This window comes from Paroedura picta, chromosome 8 (genome assembly GCF_049243985.1).
Source record: "Paroedura picta isolate Pp20150507F chromosome 8, Ppicta_v3.0, whole genome shotgun sequence".
NCBI classification, from domain to species: domain Eukaryota; kingdom Metazoa; phylum Chordata; class Lepidosauria; order Squamata; family Gekkonidae; genus Paroedura; species Paroedura picta.
The window spans coordinates 55,245,213-55,267,104 of record NC_135376.1 but is presented as its reverse complement, the minus strand read 5'-3'; the positions used below and the strand labels follow the sequence as shown (position 1 = coordinate 55,267,104).

At 44.1% G+C, this 21,892-nt stretch overlaps 1 protein-coding gene across 2 annotated transcripts in view; it reads left to right on the top strand.

Annotated features, from left to right (window-relative positions):
- The window catches only part of PDZD8 (PDZ domain containing 8), a 56,524-nt gene that overhangs the window by 15,845 nt on the left and 18,787 nt on the right, over positions 1–21,892 (top strand). For both annotated transcript variants that reach the window (XM_077349889.1, XM_077349888.1), the window contains exons 2-3: positions 1,461–1,583; positions 7,238–7,340. In XM_077349889.1, the coding sequence (XP_077206004.1) occupies positions 1,461–1,583; positions 7,238–7,340 (226 nt within the window). The remainder of the gene's footprint in view (positions 1–1,460; positions 1,584–7,237; positions 7,341–21,892) is intronic.

Here is a 21,892-nt window from a genome sequence, read left to right as displayed (position 1 = left end):
TGCCTGTTGTGTTGAATGTCACCATGTCTTTGACTGAGTGCAAGGGGGGGGGGAGATCCTGCTTGCCATTGGGGCTTTTGTCATAGCATTCCCAACAGGGCAGAGTTTGGTCTTCTGGGTGAGCAGGGGAAGAAGGAAAGGGGACAGAGCAATAAGCTTGAATATCTGGCCCATTTGATTAACCAGCAACCCCCATGCTGTACAATAACAAAGCCTATAGTGAATTTAAAATAGGGGGAAATCATTTGCTAATATTGTCTAAGTTAGAAGTTTCATATGAATTGCATGAATTATTTCAGAGTGGAAGATTAATTTTCACAATACTGAAACATATTTTTACATTTGATATTAATAACACAGTTTTACACTTTGAAAACAATATTTCTTGGATGAAGGATAGTGATAATGAGATCCAGTAAATCTAATTGTTGATTTAGTCAGTGGGATTCCTAATTAAATGCTGGCATGAAATTGTTATATGAGTTTTATGTAACAAAAAGTCAGTGACCCACACAGCCAAAATAGATTGAAATCCAGACTGTTGATGCTTGTTACTGAATGTTAAATGTGACAGAAATTCTTAATTTTGAGTTGGGTGGAGATTGGGGCTGGGTAAGGTGGCATGTGCGTGGGCCAGTGGCTTTGGGTGACAGGAGCTTTGAAGGTGGTGAGCCAAGACAGGTGGTGGAGCGGGTGGTGTCAAGGTAGGCCATAGCCATGTGCAGGCAGGCAGCCACACACACAACAGGGATGGGTGGCCTCACAGCTGTTGCAGACACCCCCCGAAGGATGCGAGGGTGGCTGGCAGTGCAGATGCGGGGTCTCCTTGGCCAGCAACTCCCTACACGGCCCCCCTCTCCCCCCAGGACCTTGAAAGGTGGCTGGTAGGATGGCAAGGTTAGCCATGTCCTATTCCCAAGACCACGGCTAGCTGGCTCTGCCATCTTGAAGCCAAGCGCCGTCCTGCGGAGCCCCAACCCCTAGGGGCTGCAGCCTCCTGGTCAGGAAACTCACAGGCAGGCACAACTCTCACAAGGCAGGAACCTGGAACCTCAGAGCCTCTGTGGGAAGTGCAAGGAGGAGGCAGTGGTCGGGGTGGTGGAAAGACAGGCAGTCCAGTTGGAGGAGAGGGTATGCATGGGCAGGACAGCCACCTTGAGTGGCAGTTAAGTGATGAGACAAAACTCCTCCCACCACCATGAGACAAAACCACCTCCCATTTACCAGAAATATTAATGGTACAGATATTCCTTAGACTCATTTTACAACCAGTTATAGGACAAAAAGGAACAAAAGTTGGAAAAGCATCCTTATTTTTCTCTCTCTCTGCCCTGCTCACTACTGTGAATTATTATATGTCTTTACTTGAATTTTTAATTGTTCCCCCTCAACTGCAGCTGCATATTGAATACTAACAGAAATACAGTTCTAACAAAGTGATTTGTACTTCTTTTGACTAGGTTCAAGCCATTCTTTCCATTTCAAGTTGTGCCACCGGAAGAGTATAGAGACCGTAATCTCAATATACAAAATTTCTCACTAACGGAAGGCCGGCTGAAAGTTTCCTTAATAGAATGTTCAAGGTATGTCTGCACTTCTGGTTTTGTTTGAATGTCCTAACTTCAGGTACTTGGATTCAACAGGATTAAAAACTGGGGCTATTGTCTTTTTCTCCAGTAAACATTTTGCATGTTTCTCTCTCTCTTCCTTAATTGCTGTGGCTTCCTACTTTCCTTCCTGGTTAGCTGAACACGTTTGCCATTTCATTGGAATTTGTGCACCAAGGCTTGGACTTGACTTCCAATCCATAATTGCACATTTCTGATTGATCTTGGTTACCTCACAGGAGACTGTTACCTGGATGTAGTTGGCACATGTCATGTCCATTTTCATTAAATAAGATACAATATTGTGGTCGAGAGGAAAAAGATTTTAGTCCAGGGTCTTTTATTACAAAGAATTGCTGTTACATCTGGTAAAGATTTAGGACCTCTGTTGGTCTCATTTTTGTCTTAATCTCAACGGAACCTTTTTATTTATTTATTATTTATTTTTAGATTTATATATACCGCCCTCCCCTGAGGCTCAGGGCGGTTTACATCAAACAGGGAATAATACAGATAATTCACCTCTAGATTGGACTTCTGCAACTCGCTGTATGAGGGCTTACACTTATCCTTGATCCAGAAACTACAGCTGGTCCAGAATGCAGCATCCATGGTTCTTACGGGAACACCTTGGAGGGCCCACATCTGGCCTGTGCTTCGACAGCTGCAATGGTTACCAGCTGAATACCAAATCAAACTTAAGGTTCTAGTAATCACCTTTAAGGCCATACATAGTTTTGGTCCAGTGTATCTGAGAAACCACTTCTCTGCCCATGTGCTCCAAAGAGCACTACGGTCAGCTAACACCAATGGGCTAATGGCCCCAAAAAAGCATGTTTGGACTCAACTGGCCTAGGTCGTTCTATGTCCTGGCCCCCACCTGGTGGAATGAGCTCCCAGAAGAGACCCGGGCCCCATTGAAGCTACCATAGTTCTGCAAGGACTGTAAAATGGAGCTCTTCCGGTAAGGCATTTGGTTGAGGTTAATAACAACAGTTATTGGGCCTCCAGAACCCCCTCTCATCACTTTACGGGATTGTTGCTGTAACGTTACTGTGATTAAACATTCTGTGAAATAAATGTTATCCATGTTATGTTATGATTATGTTGACGATACCGCATTAATGACACTATTATTGTACTGTGTTGCACTGTATCACGCAATTTGTTATTTGTGTACACACACACACACACACAAACCCGTTCACTGCTGTAAGAAAAGGCATTCCAGTAATTTCATTTCTGAAGAATGTGGCAAGTTTATATATTTCCCCCCAGAGGAGTAACTAGGAAGACCCTTCCTCTGGACAAAATGTAATGACCTTCAAGATCCCAAGTAGTGAATAAGAGCAAAGGGAGAAGTATGCCCGATGCAAAAGCAAAGCATTGTCATCATGTCCAGCCACAGAAGAATTTTGAGAGAGAACCCTGCGATAGTTGCTTGGGCTTGGAAGCTGCTTTGGACTGGTCCATTAAGGACCCCAAGGTGCCATAGGCACACATAGGCTTGACCCAACAACTCCATGGCATTGTGCCTAAGTTCTGCTTGAAGTACCCACACAATTGAAAAGTACAGTGGCTGAAGAATGTATACTTTTGCAAGATAACAGCTTTTTCCAGCCACCAAGGAAAGTGATTATATGAGAATTGCTCATCTGTTGTTCATGCTACATCCAGGCCCTCAGTACAATTCAGATGGGAAACCCCAGTGCCACCCCCCCCTCAAGAGAAGTGTCAGGAACAAAAATGGGCCAGCTCATATAAGATAGTGCTGCAAGTGCAACAAGAGAGGGGAACAGCTACCAACAAGACAGCTTCTGAAACTGGAGACCTTTCATCCCCATCAAATAAAGAAAATAAGGAAATTTCTGAGGAGGAAACTCTGAAACCTGAATATAAAAAATGGAAAATAAAGTGATAAATAACAAGCAAGAATCCAGGCAAACATATTTATTAAACAAGTAGTAAAATTATTTATATTGGATGAGCCAATCCATATGGGATTAGATCAGGGAACCCCAACCTTTTTGAGCCTGTGGGCAACTTTGGGATTGCAACATGGGGTGGTAGGCACAAGCACAGAATAGCTGCCAGAAGAAGCGGAGTGAACCCCAAGCTACTTAGTCTCTTTTCCTATCAGGCACTGCTGCTCAGAAGGAAAAGAAGCTGACTGACTAGAAGTGCTTCCCTCCCTCCTTCCAAGATCGTTAGACTCCTTTTCTCCTGGGCCCTGCTGTTTGAGAGAAAAGGAACTCTACCCCGCCACACACAGGTGGGAAGGAGGATAATGGCCAGGATAGATTACATGCATCAGAGAAGATACTTGTGTTATGGTTGCCTCAGCCATTGATAAAACAAGCTTCAGCTAGACCTGCCTACTTCTGAAAATGCTCAGCAGGCACCAGAAAAGGCATCGGTGGGCATTTTAGCATCCATGAGCTATGTATTGGAGACCCTTGGATTAGATAATCTAAACTGCCCTGCTTTAGAATATAGCACTTTATACAGAAAGATTAAAATTAAAATGTGGAATTCACTGCCAGAGGATGTAGTGATGGCCACAGGAATAAACAGCCGCAAACGAGGATTAGATAGATTCTTGGAGGGGGTAAGTCTATCAGTGGCTACTACTAGGGATAGGCATGAATTCAAAAACTCGATGAAATAGCCCTGGCTCGAGCAAAAAAATCAACGAAATTGCCCTGGTTTGTGTGCCACACACAAGCCTTTCATGCACTTTTTTCCGGTCGTTTGGGGTTTGCCTGGCAGCCAATTTAAGCTAACCAGAGATGGGCATGAATGCCCTTTTGTCAACCTAAAATGGCTGCCAGGGGGCAGCTCAGCAGACCCCAAGCCACTTGTGTACGTAGCTCATTCTCTTCATGATCAGCTACTTGTTGGGGTGTGCCTTGCTGCCAGGCCTGCTCTGGGTAGCCCAGCACACGCAGAGCCACTTGTGTAGGGAGCTTACTCTCTACATGATCAGCTGTTTGACTATAAGCCATTTTAACCTGCTCATTTAAAGTGATATTAAGTGAGGAGAAGCGAAATGTACAGGCACAAACTGGATTGGTTCATTCTGTATCGGTTCATTTTCTGGTCCATGCCCACTCCTAGCCGTGGTAACTGAGGGGAACCTCCGTATTCAGGGGCACTGAGCCTCTGAATCCCAGAGCTAGGAGGTGTCATGAGGGCCTCTATGCCTTATTGTTGGCAATCCAGAGGAACTGGTTGGCCACTATGTGAAACTGGATGCTGAACTAGATGGACCATTGTTCTGTTCCAGCAGGGCTTTTATAATATTATATATTTGTATGTGGCTTTATACGTATGTATGTTATGTATACAAAGTGGCTTTGTATGTATGCATGTTATGTGAATATGTATATGTGAACCTCAATATCCTGCTTCCAATTATGTAATCTATATGGGCTGTCTGGTGAGGTTCATGTATACAATTTCTGTTTGCCTGAAATGTGTTTCAATGAGCAGCTTATTGTTTTCACAAAAATCTGCCACTCCCCTGCTTCAAATTTTCCAGAAATATTTGATTTTACTTTGTTTTTCATTTTTGCGTTCCAGTCCGCTGTGATTATCAGCATATCCGGTTTAGGTGTGTGATCAATTTCTTCCTGGACCCGGGCATAAAAGCTTTACATTCCTTCGCCTTCAGTATCAGGCTTCAGGATATAAACATGAATGATGGTTATGCTGTCTGTCAGTCTTTGTGTTGCTTTTGCTACAATATTGGGTCAACTTTGTATTTGTCATTTCCTGAGTAAAAAACCCACAATTTTCTGATTGAAAATGTCCTAAACCTCACTTCAGTTCACTTGCTTCCAGGAGTGCAATGCTTAAATGTTCCATTTCTCAATTTACAATTTTGAGCATATCTTGACTCATACTTCTCTCATTATATGTTCCTATTATGTGTCAAACTTTTATATCTATTAGCATCAACTGGGAAAGTGCTGTCTGGGACTCCTATCTGTGGATTTTGTTTGTTTCATTTTGGATTGTGTCAAAGGGTTTTCAAGGTAAGGGGTAATCCAAAGTGGTTTACCGTAACTATGTTCTGCACAGTACTAACAAGAATTAGCTGAACTTCCACTGCCATTGTCTATGATAGATCCTCCACCAGTATCACCTTCTACTGCTGCTGCTGCCTATTCTGCAAGGATTCCTCTGACCCCATCATCATTGAAACTGGCTATTCTCTTCTGCTCATGTGGTTATTGATTCCAAATGCAATAAATAAACAACAAAGAAATGGAAGCGGGGTGCATCTTAGTCTGGTGTCTCTACTGTGACTATTCTGCCTTCAGTGACTTTGGTAGGAGTTTAGCCTAGACTCCTTGGTATTACTCTCAGCTTCATTGACAAATAGAAGAAGAGTTGATTCTTATATGCCGCTTTTCTCTACCCGAAGGAGGCGCAAAGCAGCTTACAGTGGCCTTCCCTTTCCTCTCTCCACAACAGACACCCTGTGAGGTAGGTGAGGCTGAGAGACCCCTGATATCACTGCTTGGTCAGAACAGTTTTATCAGAGTTGTGGCGAGCCCAAGGTCACCCAGCTGGCTGCATGTGAGGGAGTGCAAAATTGAACCCGGCATGCCAGATTAGAAGTCCGCACTCCTAACCACTACACCAAACTGGCTACAGACCCCCCCCCCCCACATTAAGGTGTGTGTCCAATTAAAACTGCTATCCAGTTATATATACTATGTTATTCACACCCTGCTGTTTTTTCACCATTTTCAGTATGGGAAGGGGAAGGATATATGAAGATGATCTGGGGCCAAGGGACCAAGCCCTATGAAGATAGGTTGAGCGACTTGGGAATGTTCAGCCTGGAGAAAAGGAGGTTGAGAGGGGACATGATAGCCCTCTTTAAGTATTTGAAAGGTTGTCACTTGGAGGAGGGCAGGATGCTGTTTCTGTTGGCTGCAGAGAAGAGGACATGCAGTAATGGGTTTAAACTACAAGTACAACAATACAGGCTAGATAGATATCAGGAAAAAAATTTTCACAGTCAGAGTAGTTCAGCAATGGAATAGGCTGCCTAAGGAGGTGTTTAACTCCCCTCACTAGCAGTCTTCAAGCAAAGGTTGGATACACACTTTTCTTGGATGCTTTAGGATAGCGGTCTCCAACCTTCTTGTAGTCGGGGACTGCCTCCAAGGGTGGGAGAGAGCCGGCGGCCCGGCCACAGCAGCTGCACGTAAATGCGCACACACAGTTGCCGCGCATGCGCATTTTCGCCACTAGGTGGCGCTAATGCACATTGCAGAACAGCCGCACGTGTGCGTTTGTGTCGCTGGCGTGCCAGCGGCCACGCTGCCTCTTCCCCCCCTCTCGCTGCGGGGGCGGGAAGGCAGGCGCGGCCGCTGGCGGCCCGGTACCATGGCCTTAACGGCCCGGTACCAGGCTGCGGAACGGGGGTTGAAGACCCCTGCTTTAGGATGCTTAGGGCTGATCCTGCATTGAGCAGGGGGTTGGACTACATGGCCTGTATGGCCCCTTCCAACTCTATGATTTTATGATTCTATGATTCTATGTAATAATGATGGTAATTTTATATTCAGTATGCCTTATTTTATCTTAATGCTAGCCATATTTCTGTGTTTCAGATTGCTTATTTTTGGATCTTATGAAAGGGAAACAACAGTTCATTGCACACTTGAACTGAGCAGCAATGTCTGGGAAGAAAAACAAAGAACTTCCATCAAGATGGTAAATTGCATGTACTATTTGAATCACTCTTATTTGCTGGACTTGTTTTCTTTTTCTCTACAGCTTAACCTCCTCTGCATATTTACTTTTTTAAAAAGGTACACAATTTGGATTGTAGGGTATATTTTCATCCAAAGTCAAATTTCACTGTCCCACAATTCTTTTTGTGGTAGCAGTAGCTTCACAGAATCCAAACACCCAGAGCCTGAAATCATGCTTTCAGATGTGCTAGAATTTGTCTGTTGAGTAGATTCACTGTTCCCCCCTTGAATTATATGAGTTCATATTCAAGGTACCTGTGCAGTTCTACATGGGTTCTGCAAGTGTACTGGCCAACTATACACAGACCTTACAAACTGTTAGAGGGTACTCCTCAACCATGCTGAGAGGATAGCACTAGGAGGACAACTTCTGGGGGACTTTGGTTGTTCTTCACAAGGCACTGTTAGTAGGTTGTTTAGTACCCCTTTATGAGGGAGAAAAACTCCAAGAGTGTCACCTCCAAGAGTGTCACTATTCAGTAGTGTCTTTTTCTATGCTTCCCACCCCTCTGCTTTCCAAAAGCTGCTGATCAGGGTGAGGTAGCGTAGCGATCCCCACCCAACCTGTGGGCCGCGGACCATATGTGGTCCTTCAACTAATTGGAGGTGGGCCCCGAAGGATGCCTTCTTCCCCCCCCCCCCGTCATGAGTTAAACTGTCAGTTTAACTGTCATGAGTTAAAATTTCCATGAAAATAAAATGTTCCTTATGTTCATTGTTGTGGCGTGTCTGTATCTTATTTTGAAGGGATGTTTAAACATTACCATAGCGATCAGAGAGCGTTAGGGCAGTGTTAGGTTGAGAGTAGAGGAGTAAACTACCCCCCCACCGGGCCTCAGTAAAAGGCGTTGAGTGGTCCCTGGCGTTGAGTGGTCCCCGGTGATAAAAAGGTTGGGGACCGTATGTACAGATACTTCCTCTACTTATTATCAATATGTAAATGACCTGGTGATCATGGGAAAATGGAACTGGAGTACTCGCACATGCTTTTCTTATTTCTGGTGTGAGTATGCAAGGCTACTGTGCTTAAGTAACAGATTGAATCCAACAAATATTTCTGCTGGTTTTTTTAAGGGGGATGGGCTAGCCTTGACCACCCAAAGCAGCTGTGCTGAGAATCATGGGACATACATATACAAAATCCACATATGATGGGGGCTGTAGTAAGTGGGAAATTGGGCAACCTTGTACAATAAACCTGGTTGATTCAGTCCATAGACTGTAGTCTCTTGACTGAGGGAGAGCAACTAGTGAAGGGTGATCTTGGGCCTGTCAGTATCTTTCAGTCTCACTTATCTTGCACATCTTGTTGTGAGGGTGAAATGGTAAAATGAGGGTAAAATGAGGGTAAAAAGTGGTGCCGCATGTATAAAATTCTGAGTTTCTTGGAAGAAGGGTAGGCTATAATGTGAGGAATGGAATAGGAAAGATGCATGATACACAAAGACACAATCAATGATCTTGTTCAGACTAATGGCAAGTGATCTGTCGTCATGTATTGTTTGGTTTGCATCAGAGTGATATACCTTAGGGGCCCATGATGGCACTTGGCAGCCCTAGTAGATTCTAGTGTACTTTATATGGATGTCTGTTCATATGTGTGTTTTTTTTCTCAAGCCCAGTTTGGTGTAGTGGTTAGGAGTGCGGACTTCTAATCTGGCATGCCAGGTTCGATTCTGCGCTCCTCCACATGCAGCCAGCTGGGTGACCTTGGACTTGCCACGGCACTGATAAAACTGTTCTGACCAGGCAGTGATATCAGGGCTCTCTCAGCCTCACCCACCCCACAGGGTGTCTGTTGTGGGGAGAGGAATGGGAAGGCGACTGTAAGCCGCTTTGAGCCTCCTCTGGGTAGGGAAAAGCGGCATATAAGAACCAACTCTTCTTCTTCTTCTTCTTCTTCTTCTTCTTCTTCTTCTCTGAACTGACAATAGGCAGAATTATGTTCTTTTACAGAAATTTTGGTGAAATTTCAGTCACTTTTTGACATTTGACATAATAAAGTGTTACTTTATTAGTTAGCTCTTGTTTGAAAGAATAATCCAATGAAATTTAACAGTTTGAACATGGGAAGCCAATGTGCTATAATGGTTAAGAGCAGTGGACTCTAATCTAGAGAACCAGATTTAATTTCCAACTCCTCTACGTGAAGCCTGCTGATAACCTTGGGCTAGTCACCATTCTCTCAGAACTCTGTCAGGCCCACCTTAGTTTACAAGATGACTATTGTGGGGAGATGAAGGGACGGTGATTGTAAGCTGATTTGAGACTCCTTGGGTAGAGAAAAGCAGGGTATAAAATCAACTTTTCTGCTTTGTTTTCCCATTCTGGATAGTTACATATTTTAACAGCAGGTGGCAGTATTGCTGTTCATGTACATTGATTTGGTGATTTACTAACATCAGTGTGTTAGTAGTGGACTGCAGAAAATAAATGAATCTGCTTTTAAACAAGTTAGTTTTTATTCAGAATCTTTTTCTTTGATCACTGTACTGGTGCATCTACTATTTTCTCCAGTCTTGAATGAACAGAATACTTAATATAGAAAACAATTCTAGTTTCTTTTTCACAGCAGGATGACAGAGTAGCCTATTTGCTCCCTCTGGATTAACAAAAGGTAGGATTAAGACTGATTTCTGCTGTTTCTTGTCTCTAAGAGGAAAGCATGAGCTAAAAGAAAGACACAAGATAATTGCATTTTTTACTCCATTTGACTCCTCCTTAACATATATAGATGTGACAGATGGAGCTGAATAGCTCCTCTGTGAGGAGTGATGGGCTGACATGAGGAGATCATTAATGGGTTGCTCCTCTCCTCTATAGGAGGAAGGAAATAAAACTTCCAGAGGACCTCATCATTTTGCCCCACCCACCTAACCACACCTTCCGGTGGTACCTAGACTCAGAATATAAAGATGCTATGTTAGGGCCAACATCGTGATGTCTAGTAGTTAGACTAGGATCTAGGAGATCCATGTTTGAATTCACACTCTTGTTATAGAATCTCAAGGAATGACTTTACCTTATCCTAACATACCTCATTGTTGTGAGGATGAAAGGAACAGAGGGTGATGTAAACCACTGTGGGTTCCCAATGGGAAGAAAACTGGGGTATAAGAAAGCATTAATGAAGTAACTAAGTCCTGCCGAATTCCTAACTGTTGCACTTTCCTGAAATGACCCATAGCCCCTTGGCCAAGAGGCTGGATGACTGCAGTTATAAGTATCACTGTGTTATGTAAAAAAACAGATTTACCTCAGCAGTAATGTTCATGTAATTAAGTCTGTTCAGCAGTTCTCTAATAGTCATTTCTTCTACTTGGAATTTAAGTCCTTTCCAAAGGTATACATTAGGCCTTCTTTGAAACATATTATTCAGAGATGCCAGAAGTGGCTGGTACAAGACATGGAGATATCTGAATACTGGAAAGGAAGTAGCGGAGCTGTACTGGTTTCTGGTAAAGGCTTCCTGCCCGCTTCCAGCAAGATCTTCTTACTATTGAGCAGTCCTGCCCAGAAGCTAAGACAGAAATTCATCTTTATGGACTTCTTAGTTCCTCTGTTAGGCAGGATTTGGGATTCTCTTTTGGTAGCCATCATAGTAATGTTTGACGAGCAGTCTAGGTCATGGCTGAGGAACCTAGGCAGTGCTTCTTTAACTAAAACAATTTTATTGCCTAAAGTCATGAACTCAGTAGTAAATACAGTACAGTTCTATCATGCAAACTAAGAAGGTAAAAGAATATGAGGAAAGTTACTAAACTGGATGAGATTTATAGTTCTTAAGCAAGTGCCTTCCCCCAATTTCTAGAGGTTGACTGATAGGTACATACATATGCCAGGCATGAAGCATACAAAGGGACAGCTTCTTGACAACCTCCCGAAACTTGACATCAGGACTTGAACCCTAAAACCCATAAGAATCTGCTTGCTTAGTAATGAACAAGTCAAAGAGATATTTTCCTTCCCAGTTGTAAAATCAAGTATGGCCAAATGAAGCTGTTCCCTGGCTGTGTGGCTCTATCCCGCTAGTCTGTCTTCATAAACTGAAGCTCTGTCTGCCTGCCTGTATTTGTAACAGGAACAATTTAGGTCTGAAAGAAAAACCTGAACAGGGATTACAAGCTAGACATTTTCTCCTTGTCCTTTTAGTAGACTTCTAAGAGAAAGGGCAAGTGGCTGTTTCTCAGGTCAAGGAGCTGGACCTATTTCAGTGTGCCTTTAGATCAGGATTTGGAACAGAGACTGCTTTGGTCACCTTGGTTGATTAACTTTACCAAGAACTTGATTGGTAATGAGATCCTGCTATTCCTGCCAGATCTCTCATCAGCCTTTGATACTATCAACCTTAATATTGTACTAAGTAGCCTCTTGGCACTAGACTGGGGGGCACCATGTTATGGTGATTTTTGAGTCCTAACTTGGGGGGGGGGGATCTCAGAAGATGCTACTGCTCTGTTCCATGGCTGTTGATCTGTAAAGTTCCATTTTATCCCCATGTTGTTTAATATCTTCATGAAGCCACTGGGATAGGTCAGGGAGTTTGAGCTGTGTGGTCACTAATATGCAAATGACATCCAACACTACCTCTCTTTTACACTTAATTCCAAGTATGCTGCTGATGTTCTAAAATGGTGGTTGGAGTAAGTAATGGGCTAGACAAGACTGAATAAGCAGAAATTCCTGACAAGGCAGAGGTTCTCTAGGTTTTCCTGACAAGGCAGAGGTTCTCTCTCTTGGTAAGACAGACCAAGGACTCCTGCCTTGGATGGGGCTATACTCCTCTTGATGAGCCCGATTCTCAACTTGGGTGATACTTGAACTAGCAGTCACCTTAGAAAACCGTGGCTGTGGTGGAGTGCTTTTGTCGGCTTTTACTGATGCATCAGTGTCCTTTCCTGGGTTAGCTAGACCTAGTTACAAAGATCTATGCTTTAGTTACATCTAGACTGGATTATTGTAATGCACTGTACTTGAGGCTATCCTTGAAGAGTGTTTGGAAGCATAAGCTAGTGCTAATCACTGCAGTTAAACCGCTGGTGGAGGCCAGTTATTGGGAATATGTGGCCCTGATATTACTGCAATTACATTCATTGGCTACTGATCTGCTTCTGAGTCTCATGCAAGGTATTAGTTTTTACCTTAAAAACCCTGCATGGCTTGAGACTCTGAAGGACCATCTTCTCCCATATGTTCCTGCCTGGGAATTAAAATCATAGGGAAAGGCCCTCCCAACTGCCCCATCCTTGTTTGGTGGGTAGACGAGAGAGGGCCTTTTCAGTGGTATCTCCACTGACAAACTCCCAGGGGGGTCACTTTGGCCTCCTTATTTTAGATCTTTAGCTCTCTGGACTTAAAAGCTGATGTTTCAGTTAGTCTTACCATATTGTTTTCAGGACTCGAGAACATCTAATACTGGGTGCTTTATCCAACTGGAAATCTACATTAACATGACGACTGTGGAAAAAACTGTTGGCTGCAGTATGTTGTTGTTTGAGTTACATTTTTTTCACCTCCAGATAACATTGATCTTAAAGAGAAACTGGATTATGTGAGCCAATAGAAATTTTTGAATTTGTCATAACTAAGAATTCAGCCCATTATGTTGTACATTAAATAAAATGTTGCACTTGAGAACAGTATTGGCATTTGGAGCAAGATTCGTTCCCCATCTTTAACTTTGCAGAAATTAGAAGTGATTGGACCTAACCCTGACCTAACTAGCTTTCCTAGTGTTCCAGTGCAATCTTAAAAAAAAAAAAACTTTTTCTGGGAATTAGCCTTTTTGAATAGGCCTGTGTAGGTCTTAAACTTGCTTAGGATTGCTCTTGTGGAATTCTCCCCCCCCACACACACACACCCTATGGAAGAGTATGCAACATGAGCTTTCCTCGGGATTTAGTACAGTCAAGACATAACATTGCCATATCATTTGCTGTTTCCAAGAACTAGACCATTGTCATAGCAATTTGAGTTCAGCAACTTGTCAACACATAAATGTGTGCATCGTTTTCCTGGGCAGCTCTCCACATAAAAAGTCAAGGTCATTAGTTTTTTTAAGGCTAGCACGATTCTCCTGCATATACTGAATATTAGCATAAGAAAAAGAAATATCTTCTAATGCATAAATAATATTTTTGTTTTTTTACTGAAGCTACCCATGTTTAGAAATCACTGTGTTAGTAGTTCCTTGATAAATAGTAATTATGTACTTGAACTTCCAAAAGACTTTTGATTAAGTCCCCCTCACCAGAAGCTCCTAACAATCCTGGGATAAAAGGATTGGATCTGTCACAGATGTGTAACTGGTTAAATAACAGGAATCGGAGTGTACATGGGTTGTCACAAAGAAAGTGTTTTGAAGTAATGTTTGAAGACTAGTGATGCCATTTAAGTTGTTCAAAGGAGTCTGGTGTTAGCAGTAAAATAATGAGTCCTGCAAATTATTTGTGATGGTGAAAACCCAAGTGAATAGGGAAAAACTCCAGAAGCCTTATATCCCTTCTTCTGCCCAGCCATTCATTTGAAATAGGAGGATGTCCACTATCTGTTCCACATAATATATTTCTGGTAAGGCCTTGGAGGAGGAGCATGTCTCATAGCTTAAATGCCACACCCACTCAAAGCGGCTGTCCTGCCCCTGAGAACCTCCTCCTCCAACCAGCTTTCCTGTCCGTCCAGCAGCCAGCCAATCACCTTCCGTCCCCCACCCCTGATCACCCCCTCCACCTTCCACTTCCCTCGAAGGCTCAGAGGCTGCAGATCCGTGCTGTGTGAGAGCTGCCCATGCCAGTCAGTTCCCTGCCCAAGGGTCTCCAACCTACAGCCTTTCCAGGTCCTGGCAGAAGGGAGAGGCCATCTACAGAGTTCTTCCATCCCCCCCCCCCCAATCTAGCGCCTGTTGTATTCCTGTGCAACGGACTTGGCCCCTAGTATTCCTAATATTACACATACTCTATAACTTGTGCTTGGTATCATGACAGGATCTTGGGTGCTGTAAAGAAGGTGGCTCATTGATCTGTTTTGCTAATGGCAAAGATTTCTGGCACAAAAAGTCTTTACTCTGAGAGAGGAGTTATTTCTGCCAACAGAAGAATGTGTCAGCAGAAGGCTCCTTGTATTAAAGAAAGCACCTTTGTTAGTAGAAGAGATTCCTAAATTCAAACCATTAATTTTGCTATGAATTAAAATGGCTTGGCTTGTATGTTTTTATTTATGATTTTAAATTAAATTTCAAAGCCTTTTGTTCTTTTTCGTGTGTAGTCAAAGGAAAAAACCATGCCCTATCATATTAGCTAATACTGTTTTTGTTTTGATAAACAATGACATTTTCAAAAAGGCTTTTTGCTGTAATCTTCCTTCTCTTCTTTAACAGGATTAAAAGCTGAAATGGCAGACTTCAGTAAGTCCATTATAATGCTAAATGTGAGATATTTGACTGAATATATGTAAAATTTATTTCACCATTACTTCAGATTTGTTATCTTTTCAGTCATGATGGTTATTTTCGTTATTGACTGGACAGAACAGGTTGCTTACCTACAACTGTTGTTCTCTGAGTGGCCATCTATGTAGTCACAATGATAGAACTCAAGCATGTATAGAGTACAGCTTGAGAAACTTAGAGGTTAGCAGGAAAAAAACCTCTTTAGTGTTCTCAAGTACCCGGTAGCAACATACATGCTCACAAAGGACAGAGCTGTGCTTTGCTCTCGGTTCTTCTTTCCAAGATGCAGAAGAAGAAAAAAACACGTTGCAGGGAGGATGGGCAGGTTGTGTTATTGCACACATTACCAAAGTACATCAGTTATAGGCAAACAAGCTATTCATCTGCTTTGTCTCTGTGGATCATACTAATGGGATAAGACTAACAAGTTGACCTACCTGGCAATGGAATCAGGTGTGGAACAAGCCCAACTATACATCCTTCCTAGCTTGAAGAGCTAAGGCATAATATCATAAGACAGTAAAGGTTTGTTACCAGGTTGTTGCTCTGCAAACACCTGGAATGAGTTTGCCATGAGCAAAGGCTGTGGAGCTCGACTGTGGACAACTACATTAAAAAAGCAAGTTAGGGGAGGATATCCATTTGCTTTATCGTTGAGGAGATCCTTTGAGCCCATGGCATAAAAACAGATGAGGAAAACATCTAGAGTGGGAAGCACTCCCTCTATTTTCAAGGAATGATTTTTGACGGCCAAAAAGATTGTCTTGATTAAAGTGGAAGGAGGTTAGCTTCTTTGGAAGAAAGGTGGGATACTGAAGGGTCGTCCCCCGTCCCCCCGCCTCACTGACATGTCCTTCGTTCAAGAGGTTATGAGTTTATCATCCAAGCAACAGGTCCATTCTGGAGATCCCTGGTTGACTTGACACCATCATTCATTGCAGCAGAAAAATTGCCATGAGTGTAGAATGCTCATAGCTTGCAGGTCTCTGAATATCTTATCCATACACATCATATATTTTTTGTGCTAAATACATCATTGCCTCTTTTCCCTAGATCAACAAAAATGTACTTCATTATAGTATATTATTAAGATGTCTTATGAGGTATTTCTAAGGCCGATTCCGCACAGGCAGAAAAAGCGAAGAGGGCACTCATATGGAAGTGGGGCTAATCCCCTCTTTCACATGACACAGCTGCTGTCCTGCCCCCCCCCCTGGGCTTGGTGCATGTTAGGCCACCGTTGCCCTGCTTTAAGGGAACATGGATATTTTCCACGTTCCCTTAGCGTTCTGGTGGCCAACAGCCTGGCAGAGACCAATGTGGATGGGAAAAGCCAGGCCGAGGAGGGGGGCACAAAATGCCCCACTTGGCTTTGCAGCACTTTGCAGAACTGCAAGGCCAAATGGGACATTTTGGGGGTTTTATGCAGGAAGGTGGGATTGTGTTCTCGCGCAATCCCACCTCCCTACACAAAAGAAATCCCCATTGCCCCCCCCCCCGCCTGCACAGCAGAACCATTCCACTGCGGCTGTGTTCCTCTTGGGGGCACATTTCAATGGCAGACCGGGTGTCCTGTTGAAATTAGCTCCCTGTAGGGACACATAAAGCAACAGACCAGCTCTGCTGCTGAAAGGTGTACCCCATTGGGATGCAAAAAATGGCGGAGTATGCTTCCCCACTGCAACACACCGGCAGTGCCCTAGAGCAGTGGTCCCCAACCTTTCTGAGGCTGGGGACCGGCAGGGCATCGGGCCGCGCCCGCGCAGACCGTGCCCGCTCATCGGGCCCTGCCCGCGGGCCGCACCCCCGCGGGCCATGCCCGCGCATCGGGCCGCGGGCCGCGCCCACACGGCTGCGCGGCCTGGCCCTGATTCCCTCTCCCCGCCCTCCCGCAGTAAGAAGCTTCCCGGGCCGCAAGCTTGCGGCCTGGGAAGTTTTTTACTGCGGGGGGGCGGGAAGAGGGAGCCGCGGCCCGGCGCCATGGCCTTCACAGCCCGCCAGCGGGCCGTGGCCCGCAGGTTGGGGACCACTGCCCTAGAGCAGTGCTGCTGGTGCAGAATCTACCTGATTGTTCAACATATTTTAAGGAGTGTTCTGTAACAAAATAAGGTGCCTTAGGAGATAAATTGTGTTTGGTTTCTTCTAGTAAAACAGTTGTAAATCCTTTAAAAACCAGAAGTAGTATTTATTTTTCACAGATGTACTATACTGACAATTTTGTTTTATTCTCATGGTAATAATTATCTGTTGCTTGTATAAATATTGGAAAGAAGATAGCTTTAAACATTATTTGCAGACAGCTGTGTTTCCCATTTTCAAAGAAGTTGATTTAGAGTGACAACTGCTTTTGAATATATAGGTGGCCTCAGCATGAAAGCTAATTATTTATGTAAACAACATGCCTTGTTTGGAAGAGAGATAACTGTTTTTCCTGATCCAAGTAAACATGGTGGTTTCTAGGTTATGAATGAGTTACTAAAACATGCATGGTGGCTGTAAAGTGTTGCAGCCTAGTTACAACGTTCTAATCATAGGCTGATTCTAATCATGTTGAAGGTAAATAGGAGGATGGGTATTAATTACATACTCTTCTTTATTGTACTAGAGAGTCATGCTTGTATTGAAATAATGTTATAGTGTGAAATATAGTAGGTTATAGTGTGAAATATAGTAGGTAGGTATTATGGAAGATATTATGCTTGCTGGAGTAAACTTGTCTTTTCCAGACTCCATGAAAAATTTAGGTGTTGTATTAGACCCTTCTCTGACACAAGTTCACATGGTTTCAGAAGTGTCTTTTTAAAGCTTCATGTGGCACATAGGACCACAACAGTGATGGTGAATCTAGACATACGTTTCCATAAACAATTTCCAGATACTCAAAAATAAGGCCTTATCTATAATTGCTCTATATGTACCATGTGTTCAAATGCTTGCATTCTAAAGTTCTCAAATTTCAAAGGGTATTTTTCTGTGGCCTCAGAATTTCTTACCGTATAACAGTTGACTTTAAGACTGGTCTGTTATAATGCACTGTTCCACAGGGTAGGTGCCCTTTTGTCCTCACTGGTGGTTTACAGATTTCGGGCTTATAATTTTTATTTAGTTCTCCAGGCTTTCATCAAACCTACTTTGAAACCACTAAATTCAGTATTCTATTACTTTCTGAACTTACAAGATTATCTAGTAGCCATCAGCTGGAAGTATCTATAAATACCCTGTTTTGTCGATTAAAGTTTTTTTTTTAATTATGCAACTGGAGTACTTTCCTTCACTGTCTCATGCAAGTAGTGGGTGGTCAAAACAGGGAGTAGTTCAGCATGGCATCTGGCAGTCTCTGTGACTGGAAACCTAGTAGCAGGTGTCATGCCTATACCGCCAGAGACCGTGACTGCACCAGGAGCTCTGCCGCCGCTGCTTTCAGAGCCCGAGGATGAGGGAGAGGTGGGGCAGAGCAGTGAGATGCTGCTGGATGATCAAAGTCTTGACAGGGACGCACAGTGAGGTCCCAGCCAGGTGGGCATGATGCCCTCTGCCCCAGCATCACACCAGTCAGTTTGAATTGGCAGCATCTTTGTGTGTGTACATTTTTGGAAAAATCTGCATATTGGTTCAGTGGTCATTCCTGGCTGCTCAGCACAAATTGAACAGGCAAGATCAATTCACATCTTTATTTTTTATTTAATTTATTTAGATTTTTATTTCATACTCCCGGAACTCCCAGAACCATCTCATGGTGGGCTACAAGTTACAAGATGATGGCATCTTTGAACATGTTAAGTTTGACAGTTAAAATTAATTACAATTTCTATTTTTTGTGAACCACAGAGAAGCCTGAGTGACTTACTATTACACAGCATTGCAACTTGTACAAACATTTCATAAGGACAGGTTACCAAGAGGATGCATAGGGGGAAAACATGCCGTATTGGTTAGAGTATCAGTCTAGGAGCTAAGAGACCCAGATTTAGTTCCCTGTCGTTCCCTGAAGCTTGCTAGGTAACCTTGGGCCACTCGGTCTCAGCATTGTCTACCTTACAGGTTAATTATTATGAGAATAAAATGGAGAAGAGGGAAATTATATGCTGCTGGGAAATAGTTAAAATTTGGTGGCTGGGTGGGAAGGAAAGAGAAAAATGGGGAAAGGGAAAGGCTGGATTTGGTCAGGAAAAGGGAAAGAGGAAACAGTGTATGGAGGAGTATATAGGAGAAATGAGGCAGTCCTTTGTGCATCCCCCCACTTTTCAACATCTACTGTCATTGTCATCAGACTGGTTTCTACCAAGAGCAAGATTTTGTTGAGTGTTGCTCCCCATTTATGGAATAGCTAGCTTGAAGGTGGCATCTGAAGCCTTTCTCTTCTGGTCTATTGAAGGATTGTAAGACGTACCTGATCCAGAAAGTTTTTTGTTAATTCTGAAATTCGTCTGGTCATTACTTTGCATGACCATTTTCTATATGCATGGACTGGCAATATAACACAGCAGATACCTTGTCTTTTGTAAGAGGATGGAGTAGCATTTTTAATTTTAAGGAATATATTTTCAGTTTAATATTACTTTAATGTTTTGTTAGTCATTCTGAGACTCTAGAAAGACATAAATATATACTTTGAAATAAATATATACTTTTATTTAAAACTAGATATTAAGCCCGCTATGGGCAAAATACAGCGGGCCCTAGCATGATGGGTGGGTGGAGGGATGGGGCGAAGGAAGGAGGAAAAGGAGAGAGACAGAAAGACAGAAGAAGAGGGAGAGAAACAGGTAGCCAGAAAGAGGCAGATGGAAGAGAGGGAGGAAGGGAGAAAGGGAAAAACAAAGGGAATGCTGGGAGGAAGGGAAGGAAAGGACAAAGGGAATGCTGGGAGGAAGGAAAGGGCAAAGGGAATGCTGGGAGGAAGGGAGGAACAGAGGAAGGTAGGTGGCCTTGGGACCTTCTGCTGCCCCAGGGACCGGCAGAAGGCTCGGGACGGGGGCGGTGGGCTCCGCGGCCTACTGCCAGGACTAGGAGCAGGCTCGGCTGCCCCAGGGCCTGGCAGAAGGCTCGGGACGGGGGCGGTGGGCTCCGCGGCCTACTGCCAGGACTAGGAGCAGGCTCGGCTGCCCCAGGGCCTGGCAGAAGGCTCGGGACGGGGGCGGTGGGCTCCGCGGCCTACTGCCAGGACTAGGAGCAGGCTCGGCTGCCCCAGGGCCCGGCAGAAGGCTCCCTGGGCGAGGGGAAGCCGGCCGGAGGACTTACCGCTGGGGAAGGCTTCTTCCTCTGAGCGGCAACTCCCCGGCCGGCCCAGGCAAGGCTGGGCCAACCAGCCAATGGGGAACCGCGCTTTGCGCGGCTCCCCATTAGCTGCTTGGCCCTCGAGTGACACTCGGAGGGCCCAATCAGGAGCCGCTTCGCGGCTCCTGATTGGGCCCTCCAAGTTTTTATCCTGGACAGGGCCCGCCCTAACTCCTCCCCACTTGCCCTTACTCCTTTATTCCTCCCGCTCCTCCGGAGCGGGGGGGAGGGTTAAAGATATTGTAGGCAACCTTTTCTTAGATCACTGAAGGTTGCTTACAACCCACTAGACCAATATTAAAAGGCCTATTAACTACACGCTAAATAATATACTGGCATATTATCACAACTTCAAGTAGCAAAAGTTAAAATACCAGCTGAGTAAAATTTCTTTACTGTTAAAAGGTCTTTGAAATCAGACAGACAATCCAAAAAGAACTGTGCTTCAGGGTTTTTTCTTTTTGTGAAAAACAGAAACAGGAAATCCTGTTTAGTTCTATGTGGAGTCTCTTCCATAATGTTGGAATATGATGAAACACTCACAAGAGTGAGTAGCAATACTCTCCACCACTCATACAACTGGATTTACTGAAAGGAGCATAATTGGCACCCATGTTCTTACAGGGACAGGTCTTCAAGTATGTGGTCCCCAAGTTGTGAAGGACTTTTGAAGTGAGAGTCAGCACTTTGAATTGAATTTGAAATCATAAAAGCAACTGTTTTAAAATCCGTAAAAGGCCTACATAAGAAAGTAGGTAAACTGACATTTTATAACTGCTGAAGTAGAGAATGTGACAATAAGCTAACCTAAAGGTTACAGAAGAGTAGTGATCCCCAACCTGTGGGCAACGGACCACATGTGGTCCTTCAACTAATTGGAGGTGGGCCCCGAAGGACGCCTTCTCTCCCCCCCGGCCCTTTATTTCATCCCCCCCCCAGCCCTTTACAACACACTTCATTGTTGTGGCGTGTCTGTATGTTATTTTGAAGGGATGTTTAAACATTACCATAGCGATCAGAGAGTGCTAGGGCAGTGGTTGAGAGTAGAGGAGCAAACTACCCCCCCACCGGTCCTCAGTAAAAGGCGTTGAGTGGTCCCCAGTGAGTGGTCCCCAGCGTTGAGTGGTCCCCGGTGATAAAAAGGTTGGGGACCACTGCAGAAGAGCCTTGCAGCAGAAGCAGAGGGGAGGTGGAAGTGTCTGGAGGGGACAGTGTGCCAGCAGCAACAACAAGCTGCACAGTAGCCAAGGCATGTGGTGGGCTGAGGGCAGCTGCTGCAAGCAAAGGAAAGGATTGCCCAAGCAGTCAGGAAAGGGAGCAGCTGTGAGCATGTGAGGCAGAACTGGTCAGCACTGAGGCTGACAATAAGGACCCTCGGGCTGCTGAGGAATCTCTACTGGAGGAGGAAGGGGAGGATAAGGAGGCTTGCTACTCTTAACCACTAAACCATGCTGATTCTCACCAAGTTACCTCACCAAATCTCCACCATTAGATGGAATGGGTTCACACTTCTATCATTATTGATGCTGCAGTCTTTTTGAAAAACATAATAGAAAAACAGTGCTTATAACATGTATATTACCATCCTTTCCAAAGTTGTTCTTCCTTTCCCCTCTCCAATTTGTTGTTGTTGTTATGTGCGAAGTCGTGTCCGACCCATCGCGACCCCATGGACAATGATCCTCCAGGCCTTCCTGTCCTCTACCATTCCCCGGAGTCCATTTAAGTTTGCACCTACTGCTTCAGTGACTCCATCCATCCACCTCATTCTCTGTCGTCCCCTTCTT